The 24,794-nt window shown below is 35.2% G+C and overlaps 1 protein-coding gene across 3 annotated transcripts in view; it reads left to right on the forward strand.

The window, feature by feature from the left end:
• Window positions 1-24,794, forward strand: part of LOC132199000 (protein artichoke) — a 94,638-nt gene that overhangs the window by 60,140 nt on the left and 9,704 nt on the right. For all 3 annotated transcript variants that reach the window (XM_059623367.1, XM_059623369.1, XM_059623368.1), the window contains 3 exons: window positions 205-813; window positions 17,392-17,559; window positions 23,032-23,247. In XM_059623367.1, coding sequence (XP_059479350.1) covers window positions 274-813; window positions 17,392-17,559; window positions 23,032-23,247 — 924 coding nt within the window. In that variant the 5' untranslated portion in view covers window positions 205-273. The remainder of the gene's footprint in view (window positions 1-204; window positions 814-17,391; window positions 17,560-23,031; window positions 23,248-24,794) is intronic.

A 24,794-nucleotide genomic window follows, 5' to 3' on the forward strand; every position in this document is an offset into this window, starting at 1 on the left:
ATTGAATTGATGGACTTTGTTTACTTTAAAATTTAAATTTGTGTCACCTTTGGAATAAAAAGAAATTAAGTAAATTATTTGTTTTATCTGCTATTAAAGAAATATTTTTTTTCTAAACTCATCTACATCACTCTTTATAAATAATAAAATATAAAACAGAGTTCATTAAAAAAACTACAGCGTATTTTTGTGTTGTGCTTTCAGGGCTGCTGAGACCGTGAGTGCGACCGGCCGTCCGCCCTGAAGTATGGGGTGCAGCACCTGCGCGTGGACATGAAGAGCGCGTCATTGCATTTTTCGTTTCTCCTCCTAGCCTTTCTGCCGCCGCAATGTCCCGTCGTTCCCGGCCCCCGGCTCACCCTGGCGCAGCACGTGTCCACGCTGGACAAGTGTCCGCCGCTGTCGCAGAACCCGTCGTGTCCGTGCTACAACTTCGAGGACGGCATCTTCCTCGAGTGTCCGGCCATCTCGTTCGGGGCGCTGCGCGGCGTGCTCGAGCTGGTGCGCGCGCCCATCAAGTCGCTCAGCCTGTACGACCTGGAGAAGAACCTGACCGTGTTCCCGGACAACCTGTTCCCCAACCACACCGCCATCACGCACCTCCAGATCACGCAGTCGTCCATCAAGAACCTGCGCGACAACAGTCTGCAGACGCTCAGGGTGTCGCTCGAGTCGCTCGGCATTTTGCACGCGCAGCTCCAGAGCGTGCCCCAAAGGGCCCTTTCGGGCCTCGCCCTCAGAGGCCTCAACCTCGAGGGCAACTTCATCACAGAGCTTCCTAGTTACTCCTTTTATGGACTGCACCTAATGAAGGTAAGCGCCACTTTTGCCAACTAATCTAGCTCATTCGTCGCCATTTCAAACAGTTGTTATGCCAGTTAATCCCGTATGCAATTATGACCCATCTAAATTTTAAATTCCCGCCGAATCTCAAACTTCAACGATAATTTAATGAGATAAACGTTTTGAAGTAACTTTGGGTGAAAAATTAAACCGCAATACCCGGCAATAAACTCAAAAAATTCCTTTAGAAATTTTCTGTTTTATTGAAGGAAAATAAGCGAATATAAGCGAAAACTCACGACTATTTATTAAAATGCTTTAATGACCTGCATCAGGTTGAATAGACGGCAGACCTTCAGATATTTTATAATTTAAAGATTAATAAATAAACCGACGACCGAGATACCCGAATCAGGTACAATAAACGTCAGACCTACAGAATTTTTAAAATTCACGACTATTTAGTTAAAAATGCTTTAATGACCTGCATCAGGTTGAATAGACGGAAGACCTTCAGATATTTTAAAATTAAAGATAAATAAATAAACCGACGACCGAGATACCTGAGTCAGGTACAATAAACGTCAGACCTACAGAATTTTTAAAATTCCAGAAAATATAGTAATATGCTTTAATGAGTCAATTTCACAATACGGCAGATCTTGTTTATAGTACTAAAAATTTAATGTTACTCCTATTGTATATATTATAATCTCATTGATATATTTATTTACGGACGATCCTAATGTTTGATAAGATTACCGAGCAGATTTCCGTCTTCTCCTTCGCGTCCGCTAGCTTTTTCTCTTGTGACAATTATTACTGAATTTATATTTTATTAGATTTTGTTGCATTTGAAATATGTTGAAATATCTGTTAATGAATAATAAAAAGAAACCACCAAGTGAATTCTAATAATCGATGTAATTCATAACTTTTTGCAAATTTCGTTAGTGTTAAAAGTAACAATTCAATTGACGAATTCGTTACTCTTTTCTGTTGAACTTGATTAGGCTAATCAGTTTGTCGAGACACGTCGTCCGTTTTACGCCGGCCCAAATCGATCAGAGCGGCTCGGCCATGCATTTTGCAAGTGGAGCAAAAGAATAGGGTTCGCCGAGCAAATGGCAGACACATATCGTGGCGTAATAGTCCGTGCGGAGTTCAAAAGTAGTGTCCATTGCAGTAAAGAAGGAGCAGCAGCACGTCCGAATCGACGAGCCATTGTTTGGGCCGAAACAAATTGCATTCCCATAAAGGCTCTTTATTGGGCTCCTTTTGCTCAACACGAGAGTTATTTGCAGCGTGTAATTCTTTACGACCCGTCCATAAAAATATGTTGTTCATCTCGTACCGGCGGGTAATAACAACTTTTTGTCCGATATACAGCAGCTCGGTGTGCATTAGTGGAATTCCGTGATATGCCGTAACATCTTGCGTGTAGCCCACTAACACACTAACGGCGGCAAACTCCTGCCTGCTGAATAATGTACCCGGCACGTGCACACCCCCTTGTGCAGTCTATGATAATGGCCCGGAATGGCGAATTCACCTGCTGTCAGGGGCGCGTTTCGCCCCGCGCTATTCAAATGCGATCCCGGCCGATGAGAGACGCGGCTGTCAGTTGGTTTTCGCACGTATGTCATTTCTGACTATGAAGATGCCTTGAATTCCATTCAAGTGACGTGCGACTGCTATAATAACCTATTTGCAGTTGAAGTTGATATGCCAATATTTATTATTTATACACCTCGATATGCGCCGTCCTTCACCTTTTTTCACTTGAAGTTACTAATAAATATTTATAAAAAAGTATCAAATTGCAAATTAAAATTTAAGCCCAATGTAAAAATAAAAAATATTCTTTGAAGTTAACTTGAATAAAAAGCCACTTCTTTTGAAACTGTTGATCTAGAAATATTACAATTTAATCAATTGTAAGTACATGAAATACGTGTCAAGGTTAGATTATTTAAAATAATAAATTAAATGAACAGGAAGAATCTAAGCCAAATCTTGGAATTGTGTAGGTAACCATTATTAAAAAAAAAAAAGAAAAAAAGAAAAATGAAATATTAACAATGGTAATTCTCCTATCGCCACGCATAATTTTCTGTTTCATCTTTTGAATAGCTCAAAAAAAATTAATCATGGATGTTATATTTGTCTCATTCTAAATATAGGTATTTTTTAATAATTATAAATGATACTGAATTTCTTTTTCCGAATTTAAAAATTTGTATATTACCTTTAAAGAAGGATATTTATTTGGGCAAACTTGAATTATCTTTTTGAAGTAGAAAAGCAGCCAAAATTATATTACTATGAATATTTTTAAATATTAATAATACCGCATAATTGAGCTTATCAACCGGATTAATTAAATCAAAGTTTAAATCTGTATTAATTTTAATACAAACCATAATAATTATCATGTTATTAGTTATTACGTCAATAGTTGTTATATAAAAAAGCTTAATTCATGCAATATTAATCTCCAAATTAAGCCTTTTCGTTGGCTATTCGATATTCCTTATGCCGCATTGTAAGACGTATAATCCCAGCACCAACTTGACGGTGCCAGAGCAAACATCCGATTTGCTTTGCGCGCCACCAAGTAAACGGGTCTTCTGCTGGCTGCACGCAGTGTTATGCCATCCCACGGCCTAAATCCGCCACTGGCTGGTAGGCCCAAAGAGTAACAAGTTTGAATAATTCAGCTTCTTAATATATGTGACAACATAGAGCACACTAGAGAGCGAGCGAGCAAGAAGGCCTGCCGCTTTTCTCACAGAACAACGGGGGTAATAATAATACTCGCGCGCCCCATTCTCTCCTCGCACAGAGGCTGCGGTGATACTGCCTACTATAAAGCAGTTGCGGAAGAATTAGGGCGGCCCCTAGCGTGGATGCAGCCGACGGTGTGCGTGTTTAAGAAGAAGATGAGGTGAAACACCGAGAGAGAAACTCGGAGTGAAAAAGAATGGGCGGAATTTAATTTAGTGCTGCATGCGAAAAGCGTGCCCACTTTCGAGAGGGAAAGGAAGAAAGTTTTGTGAATTTCACCGAAAGATTGATTGAGGGGTAATTTTCTTGATTGAAGTTGGATGAAGAAGTTTGAGGTTGAAAAGAAAATTAGTACACATAAGCGAGTTTGGCCATCAAGCCTCTAATCCTATTATAATATTATCTTTTAAAGCAATTATGTTGCAAAAGTTTGATTTGAACTTAAAATTTTTCAACATATATTAATTGAATCGTCATATAGGTTGGAAATTCTTTTTTAATTTATTTCATAAATTTTCTAAATAATACTTTTAACATTGGAAATGCTGTTTTTTTTTATAGGTATGTTTTCTTATTATTTATTCAATAGACTGGAAAAATTCAGTTCTTTGCCGAAAGCGGAATTAATCTTGAAAAATCAAAGTCAATATTCATAGGATTCATAGTATTCTCCTTCTTTATTTATAATGCTGAAAATAAAAATATTATTTATATTAAAAAAAAGTTCGCGTAAAATCTGGTTGAATCTAGATCAGATGGATTTTAAAATTAGGAAGTGAAAGGAATCAAAATATATCTTTATTTAAAAAAAAAGAAACTTTTGAGGTCCCATTTATTGTATTATTTTTTGCTTTAAATGAACGAAATTAGCTTTTCTATTATATAGTATAATTTTATGATAATATAATTATATTGATAATTTTAAGTGATTAAAAATAAATAGGATCAATTAACTTTAAAATGGTGGATGATGAAAGAGTTTCTACATTTTTTGGATTGTTGTATAATTTTCAAACTTCGAAGAAAATATGTTTAAACGTAAAACCTTCCTACCTTTATTAGCAAAGCTTGGTTATATATTTACCAACGTGGGAATTAAATTGAATAATCATAGCAGACGTAATTAATCATTTCACCGCAACCGTTCCCTTTGAAGTTAGTTTGACGTCAAACGCAGGCAGTTCCGCCACTGCGAGATAAAAATTAGAAAGACATGAAACTTGGAATAATCATCCAAGTTCGCCGTGCAATGTTGAAGCTGGCGACTTGAAATAACCTCTCGATGCGCCACCACGTGCCAGGAATACGCGTGCAAAACCGCAATTAATCATTGTCTCTCCCTTGGCGGTATGCAAGGAGCAAGTTAAATGTGTGCCGTCTCCATAATGTGCAAAATCCTCGGCTTTAATTCCTCTCCAGGCTCCCTCGACGAGCCTTTCCGCGCGCGGTGCGGTGCAAATATTTGCAGCGCCCCAGATGATTTCCTGTGCAGCTTGCTTTCCGTGCGTTACTTAGTTAGCTAGTTTATTGATTCAGCCACTCACATAGATGATGAATATATAATTCTTGCACTCGATGGAGTTCCTATTGTGGTTGCAAGAGATGATGCGCGACCCAATCTTTGCGTCTCTCTCGTTCTGCTCCATCTCCCCGAGCACGCATAAAAAATTCACGACTCATTATAGAGCAATTCCTGCCTCCATCTTGTACCAATTTTGGTTACGAAGTTTAAACAGATCGCAACAATTTTGAGAGCGTTGTTGGGTCCTCACTTGTCGGAAAATTTGCAGGTCTATAAAGAAGATTATGATTTGAGTTCAAAACGTTGTCATTGAAAAAAGTTCTTAATAGAATATTTTTTATATTCCTAATTCAGATTTTATTGTTTTTAATTTTTAATTGTTTAAAAAAATCTATAAATTGAGTGAAACTGAGGTCCAATTTAAAAATGCAGAAAAATATAAAAGTTAGCTGATGTTTAATCAAATAATTTAATTTCGATTGAACTTTAAAATAGTTTAAATTATCAAAAAGTAACAGTTTATTTGTTTCTTTATTTCACCTTCTTCAACTTCACTGTTTAAAATTTTTGGAATTCCTGCCTATGCCGATTAGAATTAGGCTAACGTAGAAAAGCATTTTTTGTCTCTTTTAATTTACCTGAAAGAATTTCTCTTTTAATTACAAATAAAAAAATAAACTGCGAAATTGTTTTTTCCTAAATTAACCAACAAATTAGCAAAATCTGACAACAATTAGGCCCATTTGCGCGTCCGTCACTCCCCGTCATCCTTTTGTGTTCGCTTTTCAGTTCGCCATTAAAACACACACCGAGTACACAGAAATGGGCCGCGGCCGTTTCTCTCTCTGCGCCAAACGTAATCAAACAACTGCAGTGGCCTCGCCAAACATTTGCGCTCAGCTGCAGCATCCGTCCGCTCTGAAAATCATCAGGCATTCACGACGGAATTAAATAATTAATCCCCATCAGCAGTCACTGGCTCTGTTTAGTCAATCAAATTTAGTTGCAATCAATTATAACTTCCGAGTTCCGAGCAGGGCGTTCAAATGCACCAACGAATGTATGTATTTATTTCACGGTATTTATGGCGTGCCGGTTGCCTACATATCTGGTTGCATCTGGCGCGTCGCACCACCTGGGTTTACGAGCACGGCCCTGGGTCTTTTACCTTTTTCCTGCCTTGGATTGAAGGCGTAAGCCCTAAACGCGGGTGGTTTATTTAAAACCTGATATATATGTGAATTTCTTTATATAAAATTTTCGTAACACAAAATAAATGTATTAAATAAATTAATTGAAATTTTATATTATTATTACTCATAATTTCGGAAATTCTTGGAAATATTTGTAGAATTAGGGCCTCACTTTATTTTTTACTAGATTTTTTCAAGTATTTACGAGTGCTTGATATAAATTTGAATCGAAAGCCTGAATTAATAATTTTAAAGTGGCGAGTATAATTTCTAGTGATTTACTTTAAAATACCTTCGTGGATTTTAAAAGGGAGAGCTTAATTTCTTAAGTACTTTAAACCCGAAATGCTGATTTTAGAAACTTAATTTTTTACTTGCGCCCGATATGAATTCAACCAAGTGCCTGAATACATAATTTTGGAGTGGGATTTGAAAAAAAATCCGGTTTTTTCTAAGTATGAGATAAAAACTTCATATTGATAGCAATGAAAATCAAAAAAATATATAACTACAAAGATTTATTTTTCCTCCCCTCACCATATCTGTTATGATTTATAATTTAATGGAGATATCATGACTAGCTTGTCATAATTAAACATAAATTTTCCCTGTTCATTTGATGTAGGTAACATGAAACTCGTCAGAATATTTGCTAGTTCAAAATCCACCATCCATTGAGCCCGAGGGATACGAGCCGAAATCTCTCCTTGCTCAAAGTATGAAACGCGAGTGTTGGCAAAGAATATGCACGGCCGGGTGGGCGCTCTTTCGCTCTCTATCTCTTTCAAGAGCAGCTCTTTTGGGCCCGCGAAAAAGAGAGGGTGGAGAGAAGCACACACAGCGGTGAAGGCAAGATTTTGCGGGTCGTGATTCAGCTCGCGCAGGGTCAAGTGGACCTGTTTCGAGTTTGCAGGCAGCAACTTTTTTTGCCACATCGTCGACTGACACATTTTGAAATTAAAGTTCGACTGCCGCGGGCTTTATTTCTCTCGGAAGTCCGCTTTTCGGTGTCAAAGAGCTGTAATTTCGCTGGCAATAATTAAAACTCTGTCGAGTAAAAAAATCACAAAAAAGTCGCCTTTGATGGATGGAACTTTTTACGGATAATGTGAGAGTGTTTTAGGGCTTTTTTCTAAAACCACTATAACGGCGCGGTGAAAAAGATTTTTCCGTTCGATAACACGCTGTTGAAAAATTTGTCAGTGAAAAACTAGATTCCAAATTTACTATGTCTCATAAAAAAAAAAATAGATCTTCAACTATCAATTCTTTTAGTTTTAAGTGATATTTATTTGATCAGAAGTATGTGTCTCTTTTCAAATGAATTTTCTGCAGTTTTTTGCTGTATTCATGATTGTTATCAAACGGGGAATTAATAAATAGAAGAATAAACAGAAATTGGGAACTCTCACGTGGCATAACAATTACTTAAATTAATTCAGATTTTCTTAAATTGAAAATCACAACAAGTTTTTAGCAAAACTAGTTACTCACTGTTAGTTGAAATAGTCTTTTACCTCCTTGCGAATTTCTCTCCGTTGTTTGTTTATAATTCCATCAGCATGTTGCACTTCTCGGCACAATCCCGTAACATAATAGAAAATTTATTCAAACAGAGTTGCTAATTTGCGCATTTGCATGCATAATTACGAGGCAAACAGTGGAGAGATGAGGTGGTAATCAATATTGCATGCACATAATTAACACATCTTGCGGTGGCGCCGAGAGTCGAACGAAGAAAGCACGGCGAGGGAGTTGATTCGGTTGTGTCTCGGCACGTCTCGTTGCATGTGCTAATTATTTTGTTGTTGCCACGTCGAGCGAGTTGGCCAACGCCGCCGGTGTAATTACACAAGCGGCAACTAAAATGTAAGTTTCGCTCCTCAAACTTTGCTCGTCTCTCACAGAGAAATTGATCAACCCCTCCCGGGAGATCCATTTTTGTGTTTCGAGCGAGTTTTAGAGAGGAAGAGAGAAACCCAACTGCCGAACACTCCTGCGCTGTTTTAATTAAATTGTATGGAGGAGACTTGCTTGTGCTTTTGCCGGTCTTCTCTGTTTGTCCTCAAGTTTAATTATACGCCGGTGGAACACTGATCGAATAGTTCTTCCTCTTTGGGGAAAAGACTGATAATAACGTGATCAAAAAAATTCTGCCAACAAAAAAAGTTTGATGATCACTCAATTCTCTCGAGTCAGTAAAACACACTCACTTAACGAAATTAGTTCGCACACTCATTAATCACCATTAAAAGTTTCTTAGCAATTTTTTTCATTTCTTTCTCAATCATCTGTCGCGCAAGCGTTTTTCTGTGAAAAAAAAACACATTAAATGCCTTAGCTCTGCCGTGAAACTTTTTCTTGACAACAAATACTTTTTAGAGAAATTGTCAAATTAAAAATAGTAAAATTGTAATCTTAAAAAATAAGAAAAATAGTTAAAGTCTTAACATTAAGTGATTTTTTTTTACAGACTTGAAACTCTTTGAAGACAAGTTAGGTGCCATTATTTTATTTTGTTATTGCCTATTTTTGAGTGTTTTTATTACATTTTTTAGCATGGAAGATGGAGGATTGAAAAAATATTAATGGCATTCTAAATAAATATTAATTATATTCAAGTAGAACACAAAATTTGTTAAAATCCATCCAAGAATAGCTTTTTAATATAAATTGAGCTATATATAAACATAAATTTTTTTATAAGTTTATATTTTCTTCTGCCCTGCCTTTTCCTTTCATTTTTATATGTACAATTCCCCATCACAACTTTGAAGATTACATTTGAAAATACAAATTTGGCGATTCATTTAGCTGTGCGTCTGACATTCCGTGATTTATGGCCTGAAAATATCAAACTGATTCTGTTTGGAAGTTCGTTTTCCTTCTTTTTCCTCCGTAACAATTTTATTATATCTTTTCAAATTTTTAGATTAATGATGGAATTTTTCTTTAAGAAGCAGATCAATCATCAATATCTCAAAAATATTGTAAATTTGAGTTTTCTCTTAAAATTTGAAAAAAAAAAAAAATTATGATAAATTACTAGCAAGAATTGAAATTTTATAACTCTTTTCAATACTAGCTAAGTTTATAAATTGGGTAAATAGCGAATAAATTGAGCTGTTTTTAATTTAATTCCACAAAACCGTTTTTGTTTCTCCATAAACAAGTTTCCGCAGAGCATGTATTTGAGCTTACAATTATAGTAGTACTGACAATTTAAAATTAAATTTCCCTTAGATAGAGAGGAAGCAAAATTCATAAAATACCAAATTAAAAATGGAATCGTTAAAAAGCGAACGTCCCACTTCATCTCAAAATCTACCATACGAGAGAGCCAATTTGACCTGCATTATGCGTTCCTCTGATATATTCACGGGAAAACGCGAGAGGAATATAATTGAGGCACCCTTTTAGGAGGCCGGAGTGGCAGCAACGGCCACTCAAAAACTCGCGTTTGAAATCAAACAAGCCGTAAACCCTCCATCAATCACACCACGCGCGGTGCGAGTAATCTGCGAAAATCAGTAGCTTCGTTTGCACGCAGTAAAGTGATTAATATGCATAATTCTGCAGAGGCGAATTTCTGTCAAAAAGAGAGAAAGGGTTCGGATGGATCTCTAATCCTTTTTGTGCCTGCTTTTCACTGCACGTCTAGTTGTAATTGCTAATAGGCATTAAAAGCGCCTTTTATATCTCTCTGTGTCGCGGTGGTGGCGAAAGTGCTAATCCGCTTCGCCTCGCACTTGACGCCGCGAACATGCAGGGCGGACACACGCGTGGACGCGAAATTCGTGTCAGTGTAGGCTGCAAAATCGATTTTGTACGTGCGCGAGCCAAGCCCCGCCGCCTCCGCCGGTTAATATTTCATAGAGAAAGGGAATAATGAAATTTTATTACGCAACGTGTCGGCGCCGTAAATATGAAATATGAACAGTTGATCGAAAAACAAGAATGACCACCGGATTATTGCCGGCGGCAGCCTTTTATTTCTGCCGAACGAGTGAGAGAGAAAGAGTTATGGTCGTTAGCGCCAGAGATGCGCCGCTATTATTGCACACGCGGCTCGCTTTTTCAGCTCTCATCGTATTACCCGCTCGATAAGTAAAAACGGCAATTACGTCATTTCATAATATATATTATACCTACCGATATCACTTTTCAAAAGGTGTACACGATTTATATAATGCGGCATTAATTTTCGATACGCTCTTTGTGGCTTCTTTATAAATAAAAAATTATTAATTCCATTAAAAATTATTATAAAAAACCAAAAGTTAAAAACTATTGGATTCTTGATGAAGTTATTCGATTAAAAATTTTGATAATAGTCTAATTTAGTTACGTTATTGAAATGAAACCAAAATCCAAGATGATTTCTTATCATATTATTGGGCGCAACGAACATTTTATTTTCGAATTGCAAAAATCAATATCACATATTGCATGGTCACAATAGGATTTGCTTTAATACAAATTTTCAATTTTAGAAAAATGAAAACTCAAAACTCTTGTAAACTCAAATTGTTATCATTATTTCTGTTTATTTATCCAATCTTTAAATCACATTGTTTACATTTTATAATTTTTAAGTCTCTAGAGGGTCTCTAGCAAACAATTTTGCTAAAACTTCCAAGAAAAAAGACCCCATCCGGTGCAGTGAGCCTGGCATGACAAAGTTTTTGTTCTTAATTGTATTTAATTTGATAATTTTCCCTATTAAAATTATTAACATAGAAGTTAATTGTCTCAAATTTATATTCAAAATTTTTATAGAAACAATTATTGTTACGAGCTTCTCTTTTCAGTACTCAAATAATTGAAAAAAAAAAACATTATATAAATTATATAGTTAGTTTTTGATTAATTAAATGATTTGAAGGATTGCAGAGGATCAAGGACAGGCGCAAACTATACGAATGAAATTAATATAAGGAATATAAAAGTCAGGTTCCAATTAATATTTTGATCGGAAAAGTAGTATATATTTTTAAAAAAAATTGCTTCCTTGCTCTTTTGTCCAAAATCGCAATTGCCAAATCTCACTCCTTTGACATAATTATCCTTTTGAAATCATTTTAACTGTTTCTTGGGAAAACTCTTTTTGAAAAAAAATCTCGATCGGAATGCTGATTTCGTCAAAATAAATGTTGCCCATTTGAAAGGAGTTTTGAGCGGAGCGACGTTCAAAGGAAAGAAGCCGCCCACGGGTCTCGTTTAAATTCGCTCTCTGTCTGATAAAAAAATACAAACCGTCGAACTCGACGTAGAGCAGTCGTTTGCCGCTGCCGTTGAGAAATACACTCCTTTTGACCTTTTCGGCGCCGTCGCCAAGAGAAAGACTAGATCGGGCCATTCATTCACGAGATTGGAACGGCCCGAGATAACCCCCTGCGAAAAAAGCCATTTAATTCGCAAATGGGCCGTAGGGTTGGTTTCAAATGGCCAATTAGCCGCGTTAATTGCATGCAAATTAGATAAAAGTGCCGCGCCGTACGCACGTGTGCGAAGGGGCCGTGGCAAACAAATATCTGGGGAAAAAATCCCTAGAATTCCATTTGCAAGAATAGGTCTATTTTGGAGCTCTCGGGAGTGCGGAGGCTGCGAAAAGGCAAAAGCCAAAAACATGAATGTTGCAGTCAAGAAGCGATCGGTTATTTTCAATCATGCACCGTGGTTCTTTTTTTATGATAGAAAAGCTTGTATTTGTATAAATATTTAAATCAAAGTGAATTAATGCTCAAGGAATTAAAAATAAAAATAATAGAGATTTTATAAATTTTGTGTCACTGTGAACAATAAAATTAAAGAGAAATTCGGAGGAATAATTTTTCAGATTGACAATAATTGGTAAATAAAAATTCTTTTTTACTGATCTCATATGAGTTGACATAAGAATAAACCTTTGAATATTTAAATGTTTTATACTATCTGAAAATTAAGATATATTACTTTCTTTGTTGAGTGGGTTGCCTAATTTTATGTGCAGAAAATACAATAGCAAACGATTAGAACTGCTAATGGTGTGCTAATGATTTTGGAATAATGAACGTGAATTTTTTACGTCATTCCTTCTATCCCAAAAATTTTAATTTTGCTTGCACAATGACTATTAATATTAAAAATTTACCTTTGAACTTTCGCAAAAAGGCCTTAGAGAAAATCACTTATTGCTTGTAACATATTTGCTTTCTCAAGCAGTTGGAGGAAATTAAAGCAGGCTTATTTCCTGGCCGACTGATATTATCCTCTCGCCGGCTCGCTATTTCCCCTTTTTGCGTCGGCACTGATAAAACAAGAGCAAAGTGGTGAGTAAACATCCCTTGTTATCTCAGCGAAATTAGAATGTCTCGAGTCTTTTTAATCTTCTCTCAGAATAAACACTCGGGCCGATCTCTCTCTCGCGCAATAATAGACCAGCTATACTTTTCTAGCCACGTTTGTTTGGAAAAATATTTTTCATTTGCAGTGAGGGACGAGAAGTGTTTTTGCTATCGACCCACTTGCCCGCCTCGACTTGATTCTCGTCCGCATTGTTTGTCCTCCATCGGGCAAATTGCTATTGTCTGGCGGCATTTGCCGATGAAGAGCCACATATTGATTGGAGTGTCTCCCTAGCCCGAAAAAGGTCGCGAATTAAAAGGTCGGCGCCACCGAGCGCGTGTCCTTAGGGGAAATTTGAAAGCTAATTTTAACCGTTCACAATGTTGTGTGTCCTTTTGTTGCCGGAGACACGCAATATTGAAATAAAAATGTCGCTTATTGCCCCCCCCCTATTAGGCCGAGAAATGAAATCACGGTGAAAATTTATGGTGGAACAAAACGTGGTAAAAAATCCATCGGCGCGTGATTTACTTTCTACCATTTAAAACAAAATCTAGCATATAAATTTATTTGCTCTAGTTGTTATAGAAGCTTTTGTCAAGAATGTCATAAAAATCTGCAAAAAACAACGTCACATGAAGGTTATCACGATTAATAGTTTTGCTGACTTTTCCTGTTAAATTGCTTTAGTCATTAAATTCAGGCCACAGACAATTAATGCTGACTTAGCAATTTTTTACTGTCAACGCCGTTTTTTTTAATAACGATGAATCAAACCAATTTAAAAATACTAATAAACATGACAGTAGTGGTTTCAGGGGCTCACTCAGCAAAAGATACTAATAACAAAATGAAAAATATGTATTTTCCTGAAAAAGAAAATTGAAAAAAAGGCAATGACCTAATCCCCACCCCTCATGACAATTTTGATGTAATTGAAAGTTTAAAGTTTAAAATTAAAAACAAATATTTGTTGCCTTATGTGACTTTGGATCTTTTAGACTAGTTTTCAGAACTTAACAATCAGCAACAATTTTAAGTAATTTACCCCTCAGTTTCTGATTAATTTTGTTGAATATATTGAAACTGCTATAAAATTTTTAACAATTCAGAAGCAATGCCTACAAAAATAACAATCTTTTATATTTATTAATCTTAGATTTTTCTGAATTTTAATTTAAATAGTTTTTTGCTTCATTTTGTGAATTTTTAATTTAATTTTAAATTGTAGCACTTGTTTACATAAAATTTGTTTTATTCCATGTGTGAAAAATTCCCTAAAATTATAAGATTTAATCAACATTTTTCATTCTCCATTTATATTTTGAAACGAAGCACAAAATATCTTTTCAATTATTAATATTTCACCCTGCGACAAATGAGTTGCGCAGGTTTGGTCGGCCTTCTGCCCTACTGCCCCTGGCAAATTCGTTTATTTGATAACTAAACAAGTGGAGACGGGCTCGATTGATCACCTCTCTGCAAAACCCTGTACAAATCAATACGTGACACGCACCGCAGAAAAAAAATGATAAAAATGTCAAAAAAAAATCAGTCGGGGTTGTTAAAAGCAGCCGGCGGCAACCAGCGTTTTTCGCTAAAAGCCGGACCACTTTTGGTCGGTCGGAGCGCTTCCGGCGTTATATAAAAATGGCCATCATTGTATCGCGAAATGCATAATTAATGGCGTTGACCGCACACAATATTGGGCCGGTGCACGCAGCTGCCGTCGCCATCCATCAAATTGTCGGCGCGCTCTTTATGGAAGAGCCGTAAAACAATTATTGCGTTTTCACGGTCCGTCGTAAAAATAAACGCTTTGAAAAATTAACCTCGGTGGCTAATTTGGCCCGGGTAGGTTGGTCGACTGACTTGGCCGTTTGGCCGCCAAGACGACGCACTTTTGGACGAGAAACTTAACAACACAGAAAGTAGTGCTAAGGCGCTTACAACGTGCTTAACTTGGCAACTCGATAATTGCCGATAGAGAAGCCGTTTTCCGCCAGCAAAGGCTTTTAGTTGGAAAAAGGATGAGGAAAAGGTGTGCAACTGTGGCACGTGGGCCGCAGCCACAGAAACAAAATTGGTATAAAGACGCGTTTGCCGCGGGGAAGATTACTTTGATGCCGTTATTTTCCTCTATTAAATTGAATGTCTTTGTGGCAAATTGAAAAACGGTTTTGGATTGCGTTTCGGTTTTACCATTCAATTTGAAGCAAATATTCAATAAACGAAATATTGATAAAGGATAAAAAAATGTTTTCTTTTTGATATTTTATTATTTTGTATTTGCAGTGTATTTTTTCACAAAATTTGATTATATTGTAACTTTTCCAAACTTAAACAAAGGTTTGAGTCCGCTTGTGCCAAGTTTCTACTAAAATTTTATAGTTTCTTATGAAAAATCAGTAATTTATTTCTTATGATTATAATCAAATCTAATGTCGCAGAAACTGTTTTTTTAACATGAAAATTAAAATTGAGATATCTCTTGAATATTCTCAATGAAAATTTAGGTTATTTTATTTTTAACGCCATCTTTTTACCATCAATAATATCAATATTAATGTTGTTTTGGGATAGTTTAAAAACTCTCATTGTAAAAATTTTGAATAAATTTATTAAATTTAAAATGTTTACAATGGTAAATCACACTAAGAAATTTAGGAGAACCTTCTATAGCTATTTTTATCGGTTCCAGATGATAATCTTTGTTTAATTAGAGGTTAATTTATCAATTCGTGTCCACTGAAATAAGTAGTGAACAAAAAATATATGCTTACCGATTTCTTTTTAAGTTTAAAAGGTTACATTTTAGTTAGAAGCACTGGGGTGGCGGAATCGGAGCGTAAAATATTCATGAAAGGGACGAAAATAAAAATTTCAGTAAAACGCATTGCAAAACGGAATTGCTTGTTCAAGCGTGACATTATAGGCGTGTAAAAAACAAAACAAAAAGCTCCCTGCGGCCACGTGGCGATGGATGGATGAATTCCCAAAATGCAGCAGCCGCAGGCACTTCTTTTTGTAGCTCTGCTGCCAACAAAAAAAGCGCCGTAAAGCTCAGGCTCGAGACTCTTTGGCGAGACCGAGGAATTTTATTTAACTCTTGTTGTAATTTAATATATGGAAATCCAACAAGTTTTCGTCAAGTTGATGCGAAAAAAGTTGCACTGGGAGGAATTAAATTTTGGAAAGCACGAGTTTTTTCTCTTCCTCTCTTTGCAGTCGGAGCAGGAGAAAAAAAGAAAATTAATCCGGGCTAAGAAAGAAAGAAAGGGAAAAAAATGCCGTAAAAAAGTAATAACTCGGCGGCATACAAAGACAATATCATCAGCAGAGGCTGGAGAGAAAAGTTGCTCGTCTATAATACGCGCGTTGGAGCCAAAATGATGGAATATGTGAGCGCGTGTATAGTTTTGCGTCCTTTCAACTTTCTCCATTCAAAAGTTTCAACCGCGCTCTGCAATGCTAAAAAGCGGCTCATTTGGAGTTTCGGGGGCTTTTCCCTTTTAAGTCGAGTTCATAATTAATTATGTTCTTTTTCGCTTGCCTCTCTGATAAAGGGTTTAATTAGGAGAAGACTTCCTCCTTGTTAATTTTCTTATATTTTGATTTCCATCATCAGAATATTTCTTATAAGAGAAATCAATTGTTTCTAAGTTTCTTTTTTAGCCAAAATTTTTTCATATAAATTGTAGGGATCAAAATATTGTATAATCATTCAAAAATTTAATTAATACCTCAATCAAATTAACAAAATATTTGTAAATTGAGAATATATTTTACTTTATATAATTTAAAATTTATTATAATGACCTCAAAACAAGTACTGACCATTATAACAAATATTCATCAATTAGAGACAATTTTTTTCCTCAATTTATTTTAAAGGAAAAAAGCAAACATACTTTCATATTGCTTAAAAGTGTGTTTGCTAAAATGAAATTACTTTTAGTGCTAAAAGTTTCTCACACAAAACACTTCACTGCTTGCAACAAAATTTATTCCAGCATCCAAACCAGGAAAACTAAATTGGCTATTTCGGGTTCACGAACTTCACAATCTGTTGCTCTGCCACGAGGAAAAATATCAAATTACATTTCCAGAACCCAATTTTGCGGTCAGGAAAATCCGAGTCATCATCTTACTCACCCCTCGCAAAAATTTCAAATCCCATACGGTATCTCTTTCCGACTGCACCAGATAGAAACTCATCAGCTGCGGTGGATGATTCAGTTAACCAAAAACTTTTCGTGATGAGTCAGACCGACCAAAAACGGCAGCGAATTAACTCTGGGCCGGAACTGGCTCGTAAAACGAACTCGTCGGCGAGAATGTTTCCCTAACAATTAAAAGCAGGGCTGAGATTAATTTAGACTTCCCCTTTTGAGAGAGGGTAATGATAATATTACTCTCCATAAAGGAGTAATTATTAGATTAACACAATTTTTGATCAAACATTTTCAAATTATAATGGATTTTAACAAAAATATTCAAACTTATTTTTATTTAAAAAAAATTTATACAAAAGAATAAACTTCCAAATTACAATAATTTGGGAAATTTAAAAATTTCTGTCCAAAATTAATTTTCTGTAAACTCATTTTGAGTCGTTTTGAAAAATGAGTAAAAGCAACGTGACTGTGGAAATTTGATTTCCTGGAAGGCGTGAGCCCCTTTAAAAGACAGGACGGAGATGAAAATAAATTATTGTCAGCGACACATGAATAAGAAATGAAGTGATCTCGCAATAATGAGCGGCACGTGGTGTTACAGATCAACGTGAAGGGAAACCAGCTGGAGAGAGTATCCGAGTACGCGTTCGCCGGATTGGAAGAGACCCTCACGGAATTGGAGCTGACGGAGAATAAGCTTCGAACTTTCCCGACGGCCGCGCTCCGGAGACTCGAGCAGCTGAGAGCACTTCATTTGGCATGGAACGAGGTACGAAAAAGACGCCTAATTTTATTACGCCCGCACCCCAATCGAAATCCGCCGTGAATAATTTATTAGATCGCCCCGCGCCTCTTGAATGTCATTTATAAATTTTTAATGAGCGCGCTTTCAATTTTTTATGTGCCCGAAAGGAAAACTCGGCGCCGAATGAGGAGAGAAAAATCCTCGTCTTGGTTTCCTTGTTTGCACAGATGTTAAAAGTTGATGCAAAAAGTTGCTCTCTCCAAGCGAAAAAAATTTCATTTGGAAGGGACAGCTCTGATTTGGTTGGGTTACTTACATGATGGTCCTGGCCATAATTATGTTTAACCAAAAAGCTGAAGAAAATGAATAAATTTAAAAAAAGCTGGGTCGAGATTTGGTCGCAAAAGATATTTCACGCATAAATTAAACATTTTTTTTTATGAAATATTTTTATATTATTTATTTTTTTAGAATTATTCATATTTAAAAACAAAAAAACAAGTCAAGTAAATTACAAAACTAGAGGAAAAGTCTAAAAATTGGATGAAATTTTTGTTGTTTTTCGTCATGAAAAACGCAACCCACATCTTGTGCTTAGCTCTTGCCCATGCTAAACTCGGAAAATTTAGAAAATTGGGTAGAATTGGGAAGTGCAAGCGCGAGTTAATTGAATATCTGTCGCTATTATTTAATGTATACTAAAAATTAATTCAAAACTCCGCTTATTTATGTTAATTGCATCAAATTGAGCTGATAAAAATCTTTGAATCAAAATAATTCAGCAGGCTTGAGGAAGTGTAATTTTTTATTTCTGTCTTCTTTTTAATTGGTATTTTGGTCTCCTCTCAATCAATTTTTTTAAGGTTTAATTTAAATTTATTTCCAGTTTTCCTCAAAATTCCAATTTAAATCAAATTTCCTGCAAATCAAACAAATCTTCCATTTCACTTTGCCATCAACTTGCTAATTACAATTAACCGGGGTAAGAAACACCCGCAGCCGTGCCTCTTGGCAAACACACATCATTTGGTTAGTCGGACCCATTTCGAAATTGAGGTAGCGCCTCTCGCTTGCAAAGTGAAAGGGGTGAGCCTCGCGCCGTGCAGACAACCGTAGATATAATTTATTAATTGCACCCTCCGTCAGTGGCGTGCGGCTCTCACTGACAACCGACTCTGCCCTAATATTCATGTGTTTTGTTCTCTTGACTCGCAAAATGTGTTTCACGAGATGCTCGTCGGCTGTTTAGCACTGAATTAGACGCATTCCACTCAATTTAGCTCGGTAAATAGATTTTCGCAGCGCTGCCTCGCGGAATTAAATTCCAGCCGAGGGTTCCCTTCGCTCGCTCCGCTTGTAGCGAACAACGAGGCGCGAATTCATCTCGCTATTTGGGGGAGCTCATTATTCTCCGGGGCTCGCCGCAATTATTTGAAAAGGCATTAAGCGACTTGCAATGTTTCTCGCCGAATTAGCACTCGCACGTGCGGCTTTTTGCTGCTTTTTTAAGGTGCTGCTGCTCTACCAGGCGAATTTGTAATCGGCTCAGTTTATTGCGAAAGCCAGAGAGAAAATGGCAGGTTTTAAATCAGAAAAAATGCTCTAGCTTTTAGACCAGAACGAAATTCAAAATTTAGAAATGGAAAATACCAAACTTAAATAATGGTGAGTTTAATTTAAAGTCAGCTTTTCCTGATGGGTTTTTTTGTGTAGTGTTTTTATTTCAGGAAAAAATAATATTCTGCTCTACGTTTTAGCTGCGGACTGTTAGTTTATTGACAGAAATTATTACTCAAATAACTTTTAAATTTTTCTTAAAACAAAAACTAAAAATTAAAAACTCTCGAAGAAAATAAATCATTTTTTGTACAACGATTTTTTTTCAAAAAAGTGTATATTTTCTTCGATTTTAAAATAACTCTCCAATAATCAGCCCCCAAGAAATTCCACTACAAAAAAATATAATTATTTTGATAAATTCAATTCCTAAAAGTTCAAACGATTATTTAATTTGATGGTTTTTTTTAAGTATAGATTACTCTGTAAAATAGATAAAGTACTTTGCCTGGAACTTCTGTAGTTGATAAAGATATTTCTCACAGCTTCAAAAAACATGTAAAAAAAATAAGGTAGCGATCTTGAAGTCATTGTATGTTTTAACTTGTAATTGAAATCGCGACGAGAATTCCTTCGCCGGTTCGTTAAATATGTATTATAACCGCTCGCGATAATTCAGCGGAAAGTAGGTCAAAATTAGACCTCGCATGTGGTAGTGTGTCGGCGGAATTACAGAACTCGCGGCGGCGTATGAAAACATTATTTTCGGATTATAATTATATTTTGCGTGCATGTATCGTACAGACGTGTTACATTAAAGTGGATAGACCTTTTTCAACTCACTCGATTTTCCTGCTCTCTGGCACAAACAACGCGTGCGGAGAAAGGAAACGCATTTCGGCGGGCGGAGTACTTTTCACTCAGATTTATTCCGAATTGCCTCAAAGCGTTTGCAAAAGCGAGCGTGTATTATTGAAAGGCAAGCAGCGCAGAAATTTCATTTGCATCACTCGAGAGTGGAAATGAAACTGCCACGCCAAAGATAATATTTTTCGCCTGCGTGTTAAAATGATTCCGACGAGGAGCTTTCTCCGCAAGTACGATTCTGAAATCTCCCAGAAACACACACACATGTATGTATTCGCAATTCAAGTTTTGCAAGTGTGTGATTTTGGAAGGAGGTCGCCGCAGGGGCTTGTCAAAAACTTGTGCACGCCGCTTTTATGCAAGTTAATTGACGCGGGTAGACTTTGCCGGAAAAGTTAGTTGAAATAGGCCCTTTTCAAAGTGTTTCCAAATTGTTTATACCCTCTGCAAGAAGTTCAAGCGAAAGAAAAAGTTTAGAAAACTTGAAATACACTTTATAAATAAATTGTATTTTGAATTTTTTTTCATTTAATGGAAAAATGTATAAAAAAAAATTATTAAATCACAAAAATTACTTTCGCCTTTTTATGATAACAGATAAAAGAGTTAGGATATTAATATGAAAATTTTTGTTGAACCCAAAATTCAGCGAATAGAAATTTGCATTACTTTTTTATCTCGTAATAAAAATTATAAATTAAATCATCTGCAACTTTTTATTCCAATTACTTGAGGAAAACTTTCCCAACTCTAGGCAGGTTTAAAAAACAATTTTCTTACAAATTTTAGTTGCAAAGTGTCTTTATTGATTGTATCAGAAGGCAATTTTACCTTGCAAAATGTAACTTTACTTCAATTTTAAAGAGCTCTATAAATTTGAATATTACATGAACCTTGAAGATCCCAATTTTCATCTTACTTTCAGTTAAGATGTAAAAATCTTTGCAATTGAATTAACTAAAAATAGTATAATTTCCCTTCTTTTTTCAAAACATATTTTATGGTCGGTATAATTTTGCGTTTCTCATTTCTATTTAAATAAAATTAATTGCAGCATGCACGGCCTCGAGGGACCTTTAAAAATTCCGTTCGCGTTAGCATAATGACGGTTAAATTTCACCCCGTCGGCCGCTTTTTATTGCATCCCGTATTTTCCTTCACGCCGCGATGCACAGCGCGCCGTACTTCTCTCGCGCTCGGATGCTGATTGCGCCACAACGTGTACTCGCAAATAGAATTTCCGCCGGCAAAAAGTGCACCAACTGCTGTGTACAGAGTATGCTAATTTGAAGCAATTATTCGCATAATGCCCCGCCTAGCGCTTGAATATTAAATCGCATGTTTGCTTTTTCTTGCCGCTTATTTCTCTCGAGACGTGCATTCGTTTTTTTCTTTTTCCTTTCCACCGTTATTCTTTTCATTGTTGTGCCACCGGCAATGGAAGCTTTCGATTAACCGCAAAATGTGCATTAGCGTGGAAGTAGCGCGTGGGAAATCCGTGTGGACTTTCTGTGTGGGAAAGGCAGGCGCAGACAAATATTGGCATTAAATGCGATCACGATCTGCTGACGCTCCGACGCAAATTCTCAATAATCCCCCAGCCGACGGCAGATGTAATTGCGAGCTCCGTCACATTATTGAGCTACTAGATTATTAATGCTCGAGATGGATTCGCACACACAGTCATAGGGAGAGTCAAAGCTGAACATACAGCAATTAATGGTAGATAAATAATAGCATCAAATTCTACATATTCAAGATGATTTGAAATTCGTAATCTAAATAGTTTATTATATTTTGCGTCGATGGGCTTTGTGAGTTGTTGATTGTTTCAGAAAATAAATATACCTGTTCTACATGTTTTGGCTGCGAATTGCAGCCATAATTCATAAGATGGAAATTATTTCGACAAATATTGGTAAATAAATTAATTTTGTAAAAGTGTTTTCCTCAAATAATCTGAATTTATTCCTTTCAAAAACTCTTTTCAGTTACAACTTTTTATATTAAATAATGTGATTAAAAATTTGACAATTATTGTTAGAAATATTTTTACAAATTTAATTTTTGAAATAATTTTGGTTTGTTTAGAGCGTACCTTTCTTGGAGGAGATTAAGAGAAGACTAGATTATTTTTTGTTTGATTTTTCAGGTGAAAAAGGTACTCTCAAAACACACGTTTCTCTATTCTGACCCAAAATTTTATAAAAATTTAATTTGCAAAAATATTTTCAGCAATTATTGTCGACACAACAACGCATGACTGGAAATTATTTACAAATTAAATTTAACTAATAATTTTATTTTACTTTGTTTTTTTGTTAAAAAATACTTTTGAAAATATTATTTGGTATAATATTGTAACTGAAAAGAATTTTTGAGAAAAATTGATGGAAACACTTTCATAAAATTAATTTATGAACTAATTTTGGTCAAAATAATTTCTTAGCTTGTGAATTATGTCTGCATGAAATATGCAGAGCAGGTTATTGTTTTTTCTTCAACAAGAATCAACTCGCAAAAAAAAATTTTTTTAATTCTATATAAATTAATATCTTTTTGGAGGACACTAAAATATTCAAAAAATTTAAAATATAATTAACTGAAGTGAATTTTTACTTTTAACAAGCTAGAATTTGAAATCACCATTTTATTATTGTTGTTTATTTGCCCAAATTTTTACATCACATCACATTGTTTACATTCAATTGTTGAAAACAATTTATTTGAAAAAAAATTTGTGGACAAAACGGCACCAAACGTTTCAGAGTTATTCTCTCATGAAACATTTCTAAAGCAGAAACCGCAGAACATACACCTAGCATAGCTGACACACACTTAATCATGGCCAATGGCCCTTGGCGTTTCGCAGCCCTTTAAAATTCAAGGCGGATAACTTTGAGCCGATGTAGGTAGGGGTGTTTAAGTGGCATTGAGAAGCAATCATGGGTCGAGCTGACCGCAGAGGGAACTTGTGCAAATCCATCCGGTCGCTTATAATCCCCCTTAGGACCAGTCATTAATCATGGCGCGGAGAAAATTAAATGCTAAAATGGTGTGTGTTGTTGACAGATATCGACGATCCAGGACGACGGCCACTCGCGCCTCGACTCGCTCACCCTGCTCGACTTGAGTTCCAACAACCTGCAGGCCGTGGCCGCCCACAACTTTCGCTCAATGCCCGCCCTGCGGTCACTCTCGCTCTACCACAACGGCGTCGAGACGGTGCACCCCGACTCCTTCTCCATGCTGCCCCAGCTCGAGGCGCTCGATCTCAGCCATAACAAGGTATGGATCTGTCAATCTAGCCCCTAATTAGCGATTGTCCGTCCGGCCGACGGCGGAACATGGCTCTAGACGTGTCCTGGCTCGAGAACAAGTCATGAAGTCATCTCAAGTCTGATTATTTGTGACCAAGCCAAAGGGCTTTTCAAGTATTTTACCAAAATTGACAAGTAAAAATGAATTATTACAACCCTTTGCAATACATAAAATAATGTGGGCTCTAAAGTTTAAACAATGTTTTTTTAATTTTTTTTTCTACAATAGTAATTATTTTTAACTTTAACAATAGAAAATTTATTTTACTAAATTTGAGTTATTATATATTAAATATACCGCTATAAATAACAATAAAGAAAACAAGAAAAGTATTTTAAATTGGGACTGACACAAACAAAATTATTTCAATCAGGCTTTTTTATTTATCTCAGTTTAGCTTTTTCTAATTTGTCTGAAATTTGCTTTTTCTTTTTTATCTCATATAGGCTAATTCTTTTTCAACTAAATTTAGCTTTGCCAGATTTATTTCAATTTGGCTTTTTCATTTTTATCTTAAATCAGCTTATTCTTTTCCAACTTAATTTAGCTTAATCAGATTTTTTTCAAAATTGCATTGTCAAATTTAAAGTACATTAACTTTTTCTAATTTATCTAAAATTATATATTTCCAATTTAACATAAATTTATTTTTCAAAATGTATTTATTTACCTAAATTTTTACATTGGGAGCCAAGATTTATATATGAAATTTAAAATTTTCATTAAGAATAAATATTAAACAATTTGTTAAATATACCGCTATAAATAACAATAAAGAAAAGTATTTTAAATTGGGACTGACACAAACAAAATTATTCCAATTAGGCTTTTTTATCTCAGTTTAGATTTTTCTAATTTGTCTGAAATTTGCTTTTTCTTTTTTATCTCATATAGGCTAATTCTTTTTCAACTTAATTTAGCTTTATCAGATTTTTTTCATAATCGCTTTGACAAATTTATAGTACATTAACTTTTTCTAATTTATCTAAAATTATATATTTCCAATTTAACAATAATTTATTTTTCAAAATTTATTTATTTACCTAAATTTTTACATTAGGAGCCGAGATTTATAAAAATATGAAATTTTAAATTTTCATTAAAAATAAATATTAAACAATCTGTTGAATATACCGATATAGTTAACAATAAAGTCAATAATAAAGGAAAGTGTTTTAAATTGGAACTGACCCAAAAAAAATTATTTCAATTAGGCTTTTTTATTTATCTCAGTTTAGCTTTTTCTAATTTGTCTGAAATTGGCTTTTTCTTTTTTATATTATATAGGCTAATTCTTTTCCAACTTAATTTAGCTTTCTCAGATTTTTTTCAAATTTGCTTTGTCAAATTTAAAGTACATTAACTTTTTCTAATTTATATAAAATTATATATTTCCAAATTAACATAAATTTATTTTTCAAAATTTATTTATGTACCGAAATTTTTACATTGGGAGCCAAGATTTATAAAAATATGAAATTTTAATTTTTCAATAAAAATAAGTATTAAACAAT

This window comes from Neocloeon triangulifer, unplaced genomic scaffold, assembly GCF_031216515.1.
Source record: "Neocloeon triangulifer isolate White Clay Creek 2 clone unplaced genomic scaffold, ASM3121651v1 ptg000013l, whole genome shotgun sequence".
Classification (NCBI taxonomy): Eukaryota; Metazoa; Arthropoda; class Insecta; order Ephemeroptera; family Baetidae; genus Neocloeon; species Neocloeon triangulifer.